The sequence below is a fragment of the Somniosus microcephalus genome, chromosome 11 (genome assembly GCF_052327205.1).
Source record: "Somniosus microcephalus isolate GS21.2 chromosome 11, FLI_Smic_1.0, whole genome shotgun sequence".
In the NCBI taxonomy this organism is placed as follows: Eukaryota; Metazoa; Chordata; class Chondrichthyes; order Squaliformes; family Somniosidae; genus Somniosus; species Somniosus microcephalus.
Window position 1 is genome coordinate 239,032,548 of NC_140997.1, and position 17,837 is coordinate 239,050,384.

At 48.1% G+C, this 17,837-nt stretch overlaps 1 protein-coding gene across 1 annotated transcript in view; it reads right to left on the minus strand.

Moving 5' to 3' along the window:
• rft1 (RFT1 homolog) overlaps positions 1-17,335 on the minus strand; it is a 55,182-nt gene extending 37,847 nt beyond the window's left edge. The window contains exons 1-4 of the mRNA XM_086000014.1: positions 17,272-17,335; positions 16,997-17,153; positions 8,869-8,985; positions 6,656-6,845 (exon numbers count right to left, since the gene is read on the minus strand). Of these exons, the coding sequence (XP_085856140.1) occupies positions 6,656-6,845; positions 8,869-8,985; positions 16,997-17,153; positions 17,272-17,335 (528 nt within the window). The remainder of the gene's footprint in view (positions 1-6,655; positions 6,846-8,868; positions 8,986-16,996; positions 17,154-17,271) is intronic.
• Between the last annotated feature and the right edge of the window lie 502 nt (positions 17,336-17,837).

The following is a 17,837-nucleotide window of genomic DNA, read 5'->3' on the forward strand; positions in this document are numbered from 1 at the left end:
ACACAAACAAACAAAGTGCAGACAAGGCATGAAACCTGAGGAACCACAAACCGGCTGAGACTGACCCCTGACCCACATCTGAGGTCAGGGCACTGACCCCTGACCCGTGCCAAAACTCAGGGCACTGACCCCACCAACCCTCGCCCCGAGGTCAGGGCACTTTCTTGATCAGTATGTTTCCGGCCCAACGAGGAAGGAGGCATTGCTGGATCTGGTTCTGGGGAATGAGGTAGGTTAAGTGGAGCAAATGTCAGTAGAGGAACATTTAGGGAACAGTGATCATAGTATCATAAGGTTTAGATTAGTTATGGAAAAGGACAGGGAGCAATCTAGAGTAAAAATACTTAATTGGAGGAAGGCAAATTTCAGTGGGTTGAGAACGGATCTGACCCGGGTAAATTGGAATCAAAGACTGGCAGACAAAACTGTAATCAAACAATGGGCGGCCTTTAAAGAGGAGATGGTTCAGGTACAGTCGAGGTACATTCCCACGGGGGAAAGGTAGGGCAACTAAAACCAGAGCTCCCTGGATGACGAAAGAGATAGAGAGTAAGATGAAGCAGAAAAAGAGCGCATATGACGATGTCAGGTTGAGAATACAAGTGAGAATCAGGCTGAATATAGAAAGTACACAGTGAAAAAGAAAATAAGTGCGGCAGAGAGAGAGTATGAGAATAGATTGGCAGCTAAGATAAAAGGGAATTCAAAGGTCTTCTCTAGGTATATAAATAGTAAACGGGTAGTAAGAGGAGGCGCCGATTAGGAACCAAAAGGGAGACCTACGCATGGAGGCAGAGGGCATGGCTGAGGTACTAAATGAGTACTTTGCATCTGTCTTCACCAAGGAAGAAGATGCTGCCAAAGTCATAGTGAAAGAGGAGGTGGTGGAGATACTGGATGAGATAACAATTGACAAAGAGGAGGTACGAGAAAGGCTGGCTGAACTTAAAGTAGGTAAGTCACCAGGACCGGATAGGATGCATCCTAGGATGCTGAGGGAGGTTAAAGAGGAAATCGCGGAGGTACTGGCCATAATCTTCCAATCCTCCTTGGATACAAGGGTGGTGCCTGAGGACTGGAGAATTGCAAATGTTACACCCTTGTTCAAAAAAAGGTTTAGGGTTAAACCCAGCAACTACAGACCAGTCCGTTTAATCTCGGTAGTGGAGCAGCTTTTAGAAACAGTAATCAGGGACAAAGTTAACAGTCACTTGGACAAATGTGGATTAATTAAGGAAAGCCAGCACGGATTTGTTAAAGGAAAATCCTGTTTAACTAACTTGATCGAGTTTTTTGATGAGGTAACAGAGAGGGTCGATGAGGGCAGTGCGATTGACGTGGTGTACATGGATTTCCAAAAGACGTTTGATAAAGTACCACATAATAGGCTTGCCAGCAAAGTGAAGCCCATGGAATAAAAGGGACAGTGGCAGCATGGATACGGAATTGGCTAAGGGACAGGAAACAGAGAGTAGTGGTGAATGGTTGTTTTTCGGACTGGAGGAAGGTATACAGTGGTGTTCCCCAGGTCAGTACTAGGACCACTGATTTTCTTGATCTATATTAATGACTTAACATAGAAACATAGAAGATAGGAGCAGGAGTAGGCCATTTAATGAGATCATGGCTGATCATCCAAATTCAGTACCCTGTCCCTGCTTTCTCCCCATATCCCTTTAGCCTCAAGAAATATATCCAACTCCTTCTTGAATATATTTAATGAATTGGCCTCAACTACCCTGTGTGGCAGAGAATTCCACAAGTTCACCACTCTCTGGGTGAAGAAATTCCTCCTCATCTCAGTCCTAATTGGCTTACCCCTTATCCTTAGACTGTGACCCCTGGTTCTGGACTCCCACGCCATCGGGAACATCCTTCCTGCATCTAGTCTGTCTAGTCTTGTTAGAATTTTATAAGTTTCAATGAGATCCCCTCTCATTCTTCTAAACTCTAGCGAATATAAGCCTAATTGGCCCAATCTCTCCTCAAACGTCATTCCTGCCATCCCAGGTACCAGTCTGGTGAATCTTTGCTGCACTCTCTCCATGGCAAGAACATCCTTCCTCAGATAAGGCGACCAAAACTGCACACAATACTCAAGGTGTAGTCTCACCAAGGCCCTGTACAACTGCAGCAAGACTTCCTTGCTCCTGTACTCAAATCCTCTCACTATGAAGGACAACATACCATTTGCCTTCTTAACCGCCTGCTGCACCTGCATGCTTACCTTCAGCGACTGGTGCACAAGGACACCCAGGTCATAGAGTCATAGAGTAATACAGCACGGATAGAGGCCCTTCGGCCCATCGTGTCCGCGCCAGCCATCAATCCCTGTCTAATCTAATCCCATATTCCAGCATTTGGCCCGTAGCCTTGTATGCTATGGCATTTCAAGTGCACATCCAAATGCTTCTTAAATGTTGTGAGGGTTTCTGCCTCCACAACCCTTTCAGGCAGTGAGTTCCAGACTCCAACCACCCTCTGGGTGAAAAAGTTCTTTCTCAAATCCCCTCTAAACCTCCCGCCCTTTACCTTGAATCTATGCCCCCTAGTTATTGACCCCTCTACTAAGGGAAAAAGCTCCTCAGCATCCATCCTATCTATGCCCCTCATAATTTTGTACACCTCAATCATGTCCCCCCTCAGCCTCCTCTGCTCCAAGGAAAACAAACCCAATCTGCCCAGTCTCTCTTCATAGCTGAAGTGTTCCAGCCCTGGTAACATCCTGGTGAACCTCCTCTGCACCCTCTCTAACGCGATCACATCCTTCCTGTAGTGTGGCGACCAGAACTGCACACAGTATTCCAGCTGTGGCCTAACCAGTGTTTTATACAGCTCCATCATAACCTCCTTGCTCTTATATTCAATGCCTCGGCTAATGAAGGCAAGTATCCCATATGCCTTTTTTACCACCTTATCCACCTGTTCCACCGCCTTCAGGGATCTGTGTACTTGCACACCCAGATCCCTCTGACCCTCCGTCTTGCCTAGGGTCTTTCCATTCATTGTGTATTCCTTTGCCTTGTTAGTCCCCCCAGAGTGCATCACCTCGCACTTTTCCAGGTTAAATTCCATTTGCCACTGTTCCGCCCATCTGACCAACCCATCTATATCGTCCTGCAGACTGAGGCTACCCTCCTCGCTATTTACCACCCTACCAATTTTTGTATCATCCGCGAACTTACTGATCATACCCTTTACATTCATATCCAAGTCATTAATGTAGACCACAAACAGCAAGGGACCCAGCACCAATCCCTGTGGTACCCCACTGGCCACAGGCTTCCAGTCACAAAAACAACCTTCGACCATCACCCTCTGCCTTCTGCCACTAAGCCAGTTTTGTATCCAATGTGCCAAGGCACCCTGGATTCCATGGGCTCTTACCTTCTTGACCAGTCTCCTGTGCGGGACTTTATCGAAGGCCTTACTGAAATCCATGTATACCACATCCACTGCGTTACCCTCATCCACACACCTAGTCACCCCCTCAAAAAATTCAATCAAATTAGTCAGACATGATCTTCCCTTGACAAAGCCATGTTGACTATCCCTGATTAATCCTTGCCTCTCCAAGTGGAGACAAATTTTGTCCCTCAGGATTTTTTCCAATAATTTTCCTACCACTGATGTTAGGCTCACTGGCCTGTAGTTCCCCGGTTTTTCCCTACTACCCTTCTTGAATAATGGTACTACATTAGCGGTTCTCCAGTCCTCTGGCACATCCCCTGTGGCCAGAGAGGTCCTGAATATATGTGTTAGAGCCCCCGCAATCTCCTCCTTTGCCTCACAGAGCAGCCTGGGATACATTTCATCCGGGCCTGGGGATTTATCCATTTTTAGGCCAGCTAAAACCGCCAATACCTCCTCCCTCTCGATGTTAATATGTTCGAGCATATCACAGTCCCCCCGCCCTATTTCTATGTCTTCATCGTCCTTCTCCATAGTGAAAACAGATGCAAAAAATTCATTTAGAACCCCTCCTACATCTTCCGGCTCCACACACAGATTGCCACTTTTGTCCCTAATGGGCCCTATTTTTTCCCTAGTTATCCTCTTACCCTTAATATACTTATAAAACATCTTAGGGTTTTCCTTTATTTTGCTCGCCAGTGTTATTTCATGGCCCCTCCTTGATCTCCTAATTTCTTTTTTTAAGTATCCCCCTGCACTTTTTGTACTCCTCTAGGGCTTCCTCCGTCTTTAGCCTTTTGTATCTACCAAAAGCCCTCCTTTTTTTCCTAATCCACTCTCGTATATCCCCTGACATCCAAGGTTCCCTGTGGTTTTTGGAACCACCCTTGACCTTCAGGTCTCGTTGCACTTCCCCTTTTCCCAATCTATTGCTGTTCAGATAATAATCTGTCTTCCTGTTTTTGCCACCGAAGTGGATAACCTCGCATTTATCCACATTGTACTGCATTTGCCCAATCACCCAAGCTGTCCAAATCATACTGGATTTTCTCGGCATCCTCCTCACAGCACACACGCCCACCCAGCTTTGTGTCGTCTGCAAACTTGGAGATATTACATCTAGTTCCCTCGTCCAGATCATTTATATATATTGTGAATAGCTGGGGTCCTAGCACCGATCCCTGCGGTACTCCACTAGTCACTGCCTGCCACTCGGAAAAAGACCCATTTATTCCAACTCATTGCTTCCTGTCTGCCAACCAGTTCTCTATCCAAGACAGTACCTTACCCCCAATCCCATGTGCTTTAACTTTACACGCTAATCTCTTATGCGGGACTTTATCGAAAGCCTTCTGAAAGTCCAAATACACCACATCCACTGGTTTTCCCTTATCTATTCTACCAGTTACATCCTCAAAAAATTCCAGTAGATTAGTCAAGCATGATTTACCTTTTGTAAATCCATGTTGACTTTGTCCGATCCTGTCACTGCTTTCCAAGTGCACTGCTATTACATCTTTTATAATGGACTCTAGCATTTTCCCCACTACCGATGTCAGGCTTACCGGTCTATGATTCCCTGTTTTCTCTCTACCACCCTTCTTAAATAGTGGGGTTACATTAGCTATCCTCCAATCCATGGGAACTGTTCTAGAGTCTATAGAATTTTGGAAGATGACCAGCAATGCATCTACTATTTCTAGGGCCACCTCCTTAAGTACCCTAGGATGTAGATTATCAGGCCCTGGGGATTTATCGGCCTTCAATCCCATCAATTTCCCTAACAATACTGATTTCATTCAATTCCTCCTTCTCATTAGACCCTATGTTCCCCGACATCTCTGGGTGTACAGGGCACAATTTCAAAATTTTCAGATGACTCAAAACTTGGAAGAATAGTGAACAGTGAGGAGGACAGTGATAGACTTCAAGACGACAGACAGGCTGGTAAGACATAGACAGGCTGGTGAAATGGGCGGACACGTGGCAAATGAAATTTAACGCAGAAAAGTGCGAAGTGATACATTTTGGTAGGAAGAACGAGGAGAGGCAATATAAATTAAAGGGTACAATCCTAAAGGGGGTGCCGGAACAGAGAGACCTGGGGGTATATGTGCACAAATCATTGAAGGTTGCAAAGCAGGTTGAGAAAGCGGTTAAAAAAAAGCATATGGGATACTGGGCTTCATAAATAGAGGTATAGAGTACAAAAGCAAGGAAGTTATAATGAACCTTTATAAAACTGGAGTACTGTGTCCAATTCTGGGCATCGCACTTTAGGAAGGATGTGAAGGCCTTAGAGAGGGTACAGAAAAGATTTACGAAATTATTCCAGGGATGTGAGACTTGTCACGAGGATAGACTGGAGAAGCTGGGGTTGTTCTCCTTGGAGCAGAGAAGGTTGAGAGGAGATTTGATAGAGGTGTTCAAAATCATGAGGGGTCTAGACAGAGTAGATAGAGAGAAACTGTTCCCATTGGCAGAAGGGTCGAGAACCAGAGGACACAGATTTAAGGTGATTGGTAAAAGAACGGACTCGACGGGCCGAATGACCTCCTTCTGTGCTGTAACCAATCTATGATTACTGACCCCCGACCCAAGCTCAGGGCACTGACCCCCGTCCTGATGCTGGAGGGGGGTAGCAGGCTGAGACTGGCTGCTCCTTGTTTGAGTCGCTGGATCCCCTCCTGTTCCTGCACCTGAAACAGGCTCGACTCCCAGGGGCAGACTGGCTCCTGCGCTGGGGGGTGGTGTGGGGGAATCCAATGGAAAGGGTGGGGTGTGGGTGATAATAGAGCATAAGGGAACCATTCCCGGGTGCATCAATGATCGGTGAGTCAATGGGGTCTCAGATACCAATCGCAGTTTGTGCGGAGTGAGCTGGGTTACTGGGCGGGTGCTCCAATTGGCCTCAGCACCCTTATATTACCAATGGGAATAAATCAGCCAGGGTTCCAGCTCCTGATCACTGTCCAGTGACCCCTGTGGGTGTGGACATTGGGTCAGGCAGAGGTTAGGCTGTGCTGCCTCCCACAGTCGGATAGCTGCCAATGCTCACTGTCTAGCGTCACACAGGAACAGCAGCCATGCAGGCAGAGCAGTGTAGGTGTCACCTCAGGATCTAGACCCCAGTACATGAGAACATGTCATCAACTTCATGGAAGGAAACTCCTGGAAACAAAAAGGGATGTAACAAAAGTTTGAAGATTGAAAAGTCAGTCACCATTTGTACATCGCTCACCTTTAACCTCACCAACATCTGTACCTGCGCCAGGACCCACAGTGGCTCAGAGAGGAGTTCCACTATGGCAGAGAGACCGAATGCCACCACTCCAAAATTATAGTGAGGTATTAGAGCTGGATCTGGGATTGTCAGCAACCGGAGCCAGACCCAGCCCAAGAGTGAAGCCCAAAGTACCCCCAGGGGAACGCTGAAATAAAGAGCAACAGGAGAATCATCACTGCAACACACACACGCACACTTAAACCTTACAACAACAGGGCAAATAACGGGGCAGATGGTCAGGGATCACACTCAACATCGCTAGAGTTTAGAGTCTGGATTTCTGTTGTCCTGCCGTCTAACTCCACTCAGAATGAATTACAAAAGATTTTATTCCCAGTGAACTGCTGCATTTTCAGTGGCTGGGTAATGAGGACATACTGTGGAGCCCAACTTCAATGGCAAGTGGAATTCTGCTAAAGCCCAGCACAGAAATAGAGAATCGTGGAGCTCAGTTACTGCAGACAGTGCCCCACCTCACCCCCCTCACCTCACCCTCCCACCTAACCCGTCTCCTCAACTCACACTCGCCCGCCCCAACCCCTCTCCTTGACTCACATCACCCCCCCCCCCCCAAATCAACTATAACTGTGTGTATGTAAAAGCGGGTGATCACTAATCATGAATATTACAGAGCAAACCTCGACCCCCCGCCACCAACCCGAATTGAGCAAGGCACCCCGCTAACACTCCCGGGTTCAGCAAGGCACCCCGCTAACACTCCCGGGTTCAGCAAGGCACCCCGCTAACACTCCCGGGTTCAGCAAGGCACCCCGCTAACACTCCCGGGTTCAGCAAGGCACCGCGCTAACACTCCTAGGTTCAGCAAGGCACCGCGCTAACACTCCCGGGTTCAGCAAGGCACCCCGCTAACACTCCCGGGTTCAGCAAGGCACCCCGCTAACACTCCCAGGTTCAGCAAGGCACCGCGCTAACACTCCCAGGTTCAGCAAGGCACCCCGCTAACACTCCCGGGTTCAGCAAGGCACCGCGCTAACACTCCTAGGTTCAGCAAGGCACTGCGCTAACACTCCTAGGTTCAGCAAGGCACCGCGCTAACACTCCCGGGTTCAGCAAGGCACTGCGCTAACACTCCCGGGTTCAGCAAGGCACCGCGCTAACACTCCCGGGTTCAGCAAGGCACCCCACTAACACTCCCGGGTTCAGCAAGGCACCGCGCTAACACTCCCGGGTTCAGCAAGGCACCGCGCTAACACTCCCGGGTTCAGCAAGGCACCGTGCTAACACTCCCAGGTTCAGCAAGGCACCGCGCTAACACTCCCGGGTTCAGCAAGGCACCCCGCTAACACTCCCGGGTTCAGCAAGGCACCGCGCTAACACTCCCGGGTTCAGCAAGGCACTGCGCTAACACTCCCGGGTTCAGCAAGGCACCGCGCTAACACTCCCGGGTTCAGCAAGGCACCGCGCTAACACTCCCGGGTTCAGCAAGGCACCGCGCTAACACTCCCGGGTTCAGCAAGGCACTGCGCTAACACTCCCGGGTTCAGCAAGGCACCGCGCTAACACTCCCGGGTTCAGCAAGGCACCGCGCTAACACTCCCGGGTTCAGCAAGGCACCGTGCTAACACTCCCAGGTTCAGCAAGGCACCGTGCTAACACTCCCAGGTTCAGCAAGGCACCGCGCTAACACTCCCGGGTTCAGCAAGGCACCGCGCTAACACTCCCGGGTTCAGCAAGGCACCGTGCTAACACTCCCGGGTTCAGCAAGGCACCGTGCTAACACTCCCAGGTTCAGCAAGGCACCGCGCTAACACTCCCGGGTTCAGCAAGGCACCGCGCTAACACTCCCGGGTTCAGCAAGGCACTGCGCTAACACTCCCGGGTTCAGCAAGGCACCGCGCTAACACTATCGATTTCAGAGAACGCACCACGCCAACGTGCTTCAGGCTCCAGGCTCCACGCAGTCCAGCTAGGAGAGACGCCCCTGATTCTATGCATATACGCGGAAGTATTTATTCCCTGTCAATATTGAAAGCGAACAAAGACCATAAAGTATCTTTAACACCCTGCATCATTCCGGGTGTAATTAGTGAGACGATATTACTATTGGGGAGTCCTGGCCCGAGGACATCCCGTCCCCGTGGCTGATGTTTGATCAGTAAGAGTAGGGAGACACAGGCCCGTGTCACTAACACCCACTGGACACTTACGTTAACCAGAGCAGGTTTATGATCTGGGCCCACTTCTGTTCCGCACCAACATTCAGGCAGGCTTTTCGAAACGCTTCTCGTGCAAGGAAAACGACCGTGGAATACAGCAGCGTGAGCCTGGCGAGAGAGACCAGCAGCAGTTACCTAAAGACAAGCTCTCCTTACAGCCAAAAGCAAGTGCAGGAAAAGTACACTCTGTGCCAGCCCTGAATCTTACTCTGAATCGGGGCTGGGGAGGATGGTACATGGGGTCATAGAATGATACAGCACAGGAGGCCATTTGGCCCATTGTGCCTATGCCAGCTCTTTAGTAGCACTATCCAATTAATCCCACTCCCTCGCTCTTTCCCCATAGCCCTGTAATTTTTTTTCCCCTTTTAATTATTTATCAAATTCTCTTTTGAAAGTTACTATTGAATCTCCCCCTTCAGGCAGCGCATTCCAGATCACAACAACTCATGTTGCCTCTGGTTCTTTTGCCAATTACCTTAAATCTGTGTCCTCTGGTTACCGACCCTTCTACCACTGGAAATGTTTCTACTTATTTACTCACATCATCAAAACTATAGTAATCTGGGATGTAATGCTTAAGTTATCCACCAGATGGAGACAAATATTAAGGGATCACAATTACCAGTGTTTTAAGGTAATGTCCTGGCACACCACTTATTAAGGTAGTGGCATTGCATTCTGGGTATGACTCAGAGGTTGATTCTCCATCTTTGCTCGTGCAGTAAGATATAGAGTGCTTTGCCTGCAGCTGTAAGAGCTATGTTCTCTGTTAAACAGTGTAATTAAAAAGTTAAAGTTTTGGTTCCTGAAGTCTGGCTTATCGCAGTTTCTGACCTTACCACTCGGATATCACATTTGGCGACGAGGCTGAACAGATCTCATTTGGAAGAAGGAGAAATAAAAGAAAAGCACTGACTCAAGGAATCATGGCTGCTATAGTAGGACAGCTCTCTGCTTTTGATGTTCAGACGCAGACATGGAAAGAATACTGTGAGTTGCTGGAGCATTTCTTTGTAGCAAATGATATAGTTGATGTCGGGAAAAGGAGAGCTATTTTGCTCACTTCCGTGGGAAGTCAGACGTATAGTTTAATGAGAAGCTTATGCAGTCCTGAAAAGCCTGGAGACGTACTATTTGCTAACTTAGTGGACTTGCTAAAGGAACATTTCAATCCCAGACCGAGTGAGATTGTACAGCGTTTCAAATTTAATTCATGGAACAGGAAACCGGGAGAGACTGTATTGGATTATGTAGCGGTGTTGAGAAAACTGGCACACGATTGCAATTACAGGAACAGTTTGAAAGACATGCTGAGAGATAGGCTTGTTTGCGGGATAATGGATGCTCGAATGCAAAAGAGATTATTGTCCGAGACTGGGCTTACGTATGAAAAAGCGTTGGAACTTGCTCAATTAATAGAGACGGCTAACCGTGATGTAAAAGAAATACAAGGTTCAGACTGGGCTACGACAAAGCAAGTTGGAGGTCCGGTTGTGCACAAGTTAAATATGAGTCAGAAACCACAACGTGAGCACGTAAAGGCATGTTATAGATGCAATGGAGATCACCTGGCGAGGGAATGCAGGTTTCTGGAGGAAAAGTGCCACAAGTGTGGGAAAAAAGGACATATAAAACGTGCATGCCGAGCAAAAACTACCCTGGAGGTATATAAACCTAAAGGGGGAGAAAAGCAAAACCTAGTAAGAGAAGTGAAAAAACAGGGAGCACATCACATCAGCGGAGAAGTTGAGAAAGAAGACGACATGTTCATATTGCATAGTATGGTAGAGGACATTCCAAAAGTGGATCCTATCACTTTGCAACTGATAGTAAATGACTCTAAGGTCAACTTTGAGGTGGATACTGGATGTGGTGTTACCATAATGAACAGGGAGGAGTACTCAAAATTGTGGAACCGTGCGAAAGTTCCAAAGTTAAAGTCTTGCTCGATGCAGCTTAAAACCTATACCGGTGAACGAGTGGTGACATTGGGTACAGCTACTGTAACTGTGAAACACAGGGATACCGTGGAAGAGCTACCTGTAGTTGTAGTATCGGGTTCTGGACCAAACTTGTTAGGTCGGGGCTGGATAAAAGAACTTAGATTGGGGAGCAATAAATCAAATAGAGGGGGGCAAACAGATGTCTTTGCAAGAAGTGTTGATTGAACATGAGAACGTGTTCAAGGAAGAACTTGGCACATTTAATGGCTCCCCCAGCTAAGATTTATGTAGACAAGGAGGCACTGCCAAGGTTTTTTAAACAACGATCTGTGCCGTATGCCATGAAACCAAAGGTAGAGGCTGAGCTTGACCGTCTTTTGAGAGAGAACATTCTGGAACCCGTGAAATGTTCAGAATGGGCAGCTCCCATTGTACCTGTTTTAAAACCAGACAATTCGGTAAGAATCTGTGGAGATTATAAATTGACAGTAAATAGGGTGTCTAAACTTGAACAGTATCCTATTCCTAAAACTGAGGATCTTTTTGCAAACCTGGCTGGAGGGAAGAAATTCACGAAGCTGGATATGAGTCATGCATACTTGCAGATTACACTAGATGAGGAATCCAAGAAGTATGTAACCATAAATACACAAGGGTTTGTTTACCTATAACCACTTGCCATTCGGTGTCTCATCTGGTCCAGCTATCTTCCAGAGGACTATCGAGGGTGTACTGCAAGGGATTCCACATGTTTCAATCTATCTGGATGACATTCTGGTGACGGGAAGAACCGACCAGGAGCATCTGAGCTCTCAGAGAGGTACTACAAAGATTGGATAAGGCTGGATTACGGCTCAAGAGGAGTAAGTGCACTTTCCTGGGGAATGAGGCCGTGTTCCTGGGACACGGAGTGGATGCCACAGGGCTCCATCCACTCAAGGAGAAGGTACAAGCACTGCAGGAGGCCCCAGCTCCTACCAATGTGACTGAGTTAAAAGCTTACCTGGGACTGCTAAACTATTGTAACAGATTTTTACCAAACTTGGCAACAGTGTTAGCACCTCTTCACAAACTACTGCGCAAGGAGACACAGTGGCAGTGGGAAGAGGAACAGAGGGTTTCATTTGAACAGTCTAAGAAACTGATGCTGTCCTCGGATGTGCTGGTTCACTACAATGCAGAGAAAGACATCATTCTCTCTTGTGATGCTTCACCTTACGGGGTGGGGGCGGTTCTTTCACACAGCTTGGAAGATGGAACAAAAAGACCAATAGGGTTTATGTCTCGAACTCTGACCCCAGCGGGAAAAAAACTATTCCCAGTTAGATAAAATGGGATTAGCCGTAATGTTTGGGTTACAGAGGTTTCACAAGTACATATATGGCAGGAAATTCACCATATGCACTGATCATAAACCTCTTCTATCTCTTTTTAATGAGATGAAAGCAGTACCACAGATGGTGTCATCCCGGATCCAGAGGTGGGCAGTGACGTTAAGGGCGTATGAGTATGTCATCGTTTACAAGGCGGGCAAGTACCATGGGAATGCAGATGCCTTGAGCCATCTTCCACTGCCAGGCACACCTATCCGTGCAGCTCCAGAGAACAGAGTTTTGATGTTGGAGGACACGGACACGGCAATTGTGACCGCAGACCAAGTAAGGACTTGGACTGGTAAAGATCCAGTACTGTCTAGAGTCCGAGAATATGTAATGAGGGGTTGGCCACAACATCCGGAAGGGACCGATTTCATACCTTACAGTGTCAGGAAGACAGAGCTGAGTGTGCAGGATGGTTGCGTGTTGTGGGGAGCTCGAGTGATTATTCCACAGCCAGCACGACAGTCTATCCTAGTGCAACTACATCAGTGTCATCCTGGAGTTTCGCGTATGAAAGCATTGGCAAGGAGTTACTTGTGGTGGCCAAAGCTAGATGAGGAGATAGACAATCTCGTCAAGACATGCAGCACTTGTCAAGTACACAGGCAGGCACCAGCCGCGGCTCCACTCCACCCCTGGGAGTGGCCGGATAAACCATGGAGAAGATTACATGTAGATTATGCGGGTCCATTCATGGGAGAGATGTTCCTCATAATCATTGATGCACATTCCTAATGGATGGATGTGTATCCTGTAAATTCTGCTTCATCTACTGTTACTATAGACTGCCTGCGTAGGAGTTTTAGTAATCAAGGGATACCAGAGATCGTAGTAAGTGACAATGCCACGTGTTTTGTGAGTACAGAAACAAAAGAGTTCATGAGAACAATGGCATAGTGCACGTGACTTCAGCTCCATATCATCCGTCTTCAAATGGACTTGCAGAGAGAGCCATACAAACATTTAAGGAGATGATGAAAAAAAGTGCAGAAGGGAGTTTGGCAGCAAAGGTGTCACGAGTTCTGTTCAGTTACAGAATAACACCTCAATCTACCACAGGACTCTCTCCTGCTGAGTTGTTGTTAGGACGTCGACTACGCTCCACTATTGACCTGGTTTACCCAGATCTAAAAAGGGAGGTGGAAAACCGACAAATCAAACAAAAGGAGAACCATGACAGAAGGACAAAGAGCCGCAGTTTTGGAGAAGGAGATGCGGTCCTTACCAGGAATTTCAGTTATGGTCCAAAATGGATTCCTGGCGTCATAGACTCAATGACCGGTCCAGTTTCATATACGGTCATGGTGGGAACTGGTCAGGTAGTATGCCGACATGTGGATCAGATACTGACCAGACAAAGGGAAATCGAACTGGAGGTTCCAGAGGAAATGTTGGAGGACAAGTTGGTCCCCAGTTATCCAAATGCATTGGTGGTACCAACACCACGAACAGAGCCAGTTACACCTGGACCCCTTCGTCAAGAGGAAACCATCGTAGCAGAGTCAGATACTCCGAGTACTGCTCAGGAGCAGCAGGTGGCTCTACCACAGCCAAGCAGGGACTTGACTGTAAGACGTTCACCAAGGTCTCGCAAGCCGCCAGAGAGATTGATCACGACCTGCTAGATTCGTTCAGTATGGACTATCGTTAAAGGAGTTTCCTTATGGACTTTTTAAGAATGTTGTTAAGAAATTATTGTAAACATAAGAGGGGGGAGATATAGTAATCTGGGATATCCACCAGGTGGAGACAAAACACTGGTAATTGTGATCCCTTAATATTTAAGGTAATGTCTTGGCACACCACTTATTAAGGTAGTGGCATTGCATTCTGGGTATGACTCAGAGGTTGATTCTCCATCTTTGCTCGTGCAGTAAGATATAGAGTGCTTTGCCTGCAGCTGTAAGAGCTATGTTCTCTGCTAAACCGTGTAATTAAAAAGTTAAAGTTTTGGTTCCTGAAGTCTGGCTTATCACAGTTTCTGACCTTACCACTCGGATATCACAAAAACCATTCATGATTTTGAACACCTCCATCAAATCTCCCATTAACCTTCTCTGCTGTAAGGGGAACAACCCCAGCTACTTCAGTCTCTCCACATAACTGAAGTCCCTCATCCCTGGAACCATTCTGGTAAATCTCCTCTGCACCCTCTCCAAGGCCTTGACATCCTTCCTAAAGTGCGGTTCCCAGAATTGGACACAATACTCCAGCTGAGGCCTAACCAGTGTCTTATAAAGGTTTAGCAGAACTTCCTTGCTTTTGTAATCTGTGCCTCTATTAATAAAGCCAAGGGTCCCAAATACCTGTTTAAACAGCCTTCTCAACTTGTCCTGCCACCTTCAAAGATTTGTGTACGAACACCCCCCAGGTCTCTGTTCCTGCACCCCCTTTAAAATTGTACCACTTAGTTTATATTGCCTCTCCTCATTCTTCCTTCCAAAATGTATCACTTCACACTTCTCTGCATTAAATTTCATCTGCATGTGTCTGCCCATTTCACCAGTCTGTCTTTTTTTTATTCGTTTGTGATCAGGGCGTCACTGGCAATGCCAGCATTTATTGCCCATCCCTAGTTGCCCTCGAGAAGGTGGTGGTGAGCCGCCTTCTTGAACCGCTGCAGTCCGTGTGGTGAAGGTACTCCCACAGTGCTGTTAGGTAGGGAGTTCCAGGATTTTGACCCAGCGACGATGAAGGATCGGCAATATACTTCTAAGTCAGGATGGTGTGTGACTTGGAGGGGAACTTGGAGGTGGTGGTGTTCCCATGCGCCTGATGCCCTTGTCCTTCTAGGTGGAAGAGGTCGCGGGTTTGGAAGGTGCTGCCGAAGAAGCCTTGGCGAGTTGCTGCAGCGCATCTTGTAGATGGTACACACTGCAGCCACGGTACGCCGGTGGTGGAGGGAGTGAATGTTTAAGGTGGTGGACGGGGTGCCAATTAAGTGGGCTGCTTTGTCCTGGATGGTGTCGAGCTTCTTGAGTGTTGTTGGAGCTGCACTCATCCAGGCAAGCGGAGAGTATTCCATCACACTCCTGACTTGTGCCTTGTAGATGGTGGAAAGGCTTTGGGGAGTCAGGAGGTGAGACACTTGCCGCAGAAAGTGTGCCCTGTATACACAAGTCCAGGTCATTAATATATATCAAAAAGGGCAGTGGTCCTAATGCCGACACCTGGGGACACCACTGTATACTTCCCTCCAGTCTGAAAAACCAACCCTTCACCCTTTAATCCCATGGGCTTTAATTTTGCTAACAAGTCTATTATGTGGTATTCTATCAAACATCTTTTGAAAGCCCATATATACAACATCAACTGCTCTACCCTCATCAACCCTCTCCGTTACTACATCAAAGAACTCAATCAAGTTATTCAAACACAATTTGCCTTTAACAAATCCCTGCTGACTTTCATTTATTAGCCCATACTTTCCCAAATGTCAATTAATTTTGTCCCGGATTATTATCTCTGAAAGTTTCCTCACTATTGACGTTAAGCTGACTGGCCTGTCGTTGCCGGGTTTATCCATCTCCCTTTTTTGAGCCAGAGGTGTAACATTTGCAATCCTCCAAGTCCTCAGTGTCTAATGGGATTGGGGAGGACGGTACTTCTCTTCTTAGGCAGTCCCTCGGAACCGAGGATGACTTGCTTCCACGCTAAAAATGAGTTCTCAGGTGACTGATGAGTCCAATGCGGGACCTACAGTCTCTGTCACAGGTGGGGCAGACAGTGGTTGAAGGGGCGGGTGGGTGGGGTGCTTGGGTTGACATGCACTCCTTGCGCTGCCTGCGCTTGGCTTCCGCTTGCTCCAGGCGAAGAGACTCGAGGAGTTCGGCGCCTTCCCGGATGCTTCTCCTCCACTTTGTGCAGTCTTGGGCCAGGGATTCCCAGGTGTCGGTGGGGATGTTGCACTTTTTCAGGGAGGCTTTGAGGGTGTCCTTGAAGCGTTTCCTCTGCCCACCTGGGGCTCTCTTGCTCTGTCGGAGCTCTGAGTAGAGCGCTTGTTTTAGGAGTCTCGTATCGGGCATGCGGACGATGTGGCCCATCCATCGGAGCTGATTGAGCGTAGTCAAAGCTTCGATGCTGGGGATGTTGGCCTCTGGCAGAGATCGGGCGTGGTGGCAAATCCATTGCCAATGGATTTGCAGGATCTTGCAGAGGCAGCATTGGTGGTATCTCTCCAGTGCTTCGAGGTGCCAGCTGTACATGGTCCATGTCTCTGAAGCATACAGGAGGGCGGTTATCACTACTGCCCTGTAGACCATGAGCTTGGTGGCGGGTTTGAAGTCCTGGTCTTCAAACACGATCTTCCTCAGGCGACCGAAGTCTGCACTGGCACACTGAAGGCAGTGTTGGACTTCATCATTGACATCTACCCTTGTTGACAGTAGGCTCCCGAGGTATGGAAAGTGGTCCATGTTGTCCAAGGCCTCGTCGTGGATTTTGATAATCGGGGGGGCAGTACTGTGTGACGGGGGCAGGTTAGTAGAGGACCTTTGCTCTTGTACACTTCGGTGAAGGTGTTGACGATAGTTTGGAGTTCGACCTACGAGTGTGCGCAGACGCAAGCGTCATCTGCATAGTGTAATTCAATGACGGGGTTAGTGTTGATTAGGATAGGATGAGCACCGATGAACCTCATGTCTTTTCTCATATGTTTCTGCTACTAAACTCCTTTGTGTCTGTGTAAAAATGGGGGGATTTGTTGTACTGAAGCAGAGGGACTTACATCCTGGAAAAGCAAAGTAAGGGTAAAGAGAAGTTAAAGTGGGACAGAATGAAAAGCCGAGTTCCTACCTCACATTGACAACACCAATGGTCTCCTTGGATACGTAGCGCAGGGTGTACGCATTCAACACGAAGGTCAGCACCCGAAACAGCAGCTGATACCCAGAGCAAAACACGGTTAGAATCAACCCATGTACACTATCCCACCACCAAATATCATCTTCACCTGAACAAAACGATCTTTACTGCTCCGAGCCCAACGCCTCCATTAAAAATTCTCATCCTCTTGTTCAAAACCCTCCAGGGCTCGCCCCTCCCTATCTCTATAACCCCACTCACCCAACCCCTCAACCCCACCACAAACCCCGACAGGTCTCGGCACTCTGCCAATTCTGGGCTCTTGCCCATCCCTGGTTTTAATCGCTCCACCATTAGGGGGAGGGGGGGGGGGGGAGGAGAACAGAGAGGGGGGAGGGAAAGAGAGAGGGGGGAGGGAAAGAGAGAGGGGGGAGGGAAAGAGAGAGGGGGGAGGGAAAGAGAGAGGGGGGAGGGAAAGAGAGAGGGGGGAGGGAAAGAGAGAGGGGGGAGGGAAAGAGAGAGGGGGGAGGGAAAGAGAGAGGGGGGAGGGAAAGAGAGAGGGGGGAGGGAAAGAGAGAGGGGGGAGGGAAAGAGAGAGGGGGGAGGGAAAGAGAGAGGGGGGAGGGAAAGAGAGAGGGGGGAGGGAAAGAGAAGAGAGAGGGGGGGATTGGGCAGAAACAACAAAAACCCAAAGCAAACTCAATTGCTACTTGGCCCTAAACAGACAATACAACATAGCTGATTACCTGACCATGGTAAAGGATAACAAACTGAGAAGAACCTTGACAAGGTACAGACTTAGCGAACATAGCCTAGCGATCGAAAAAGGCAG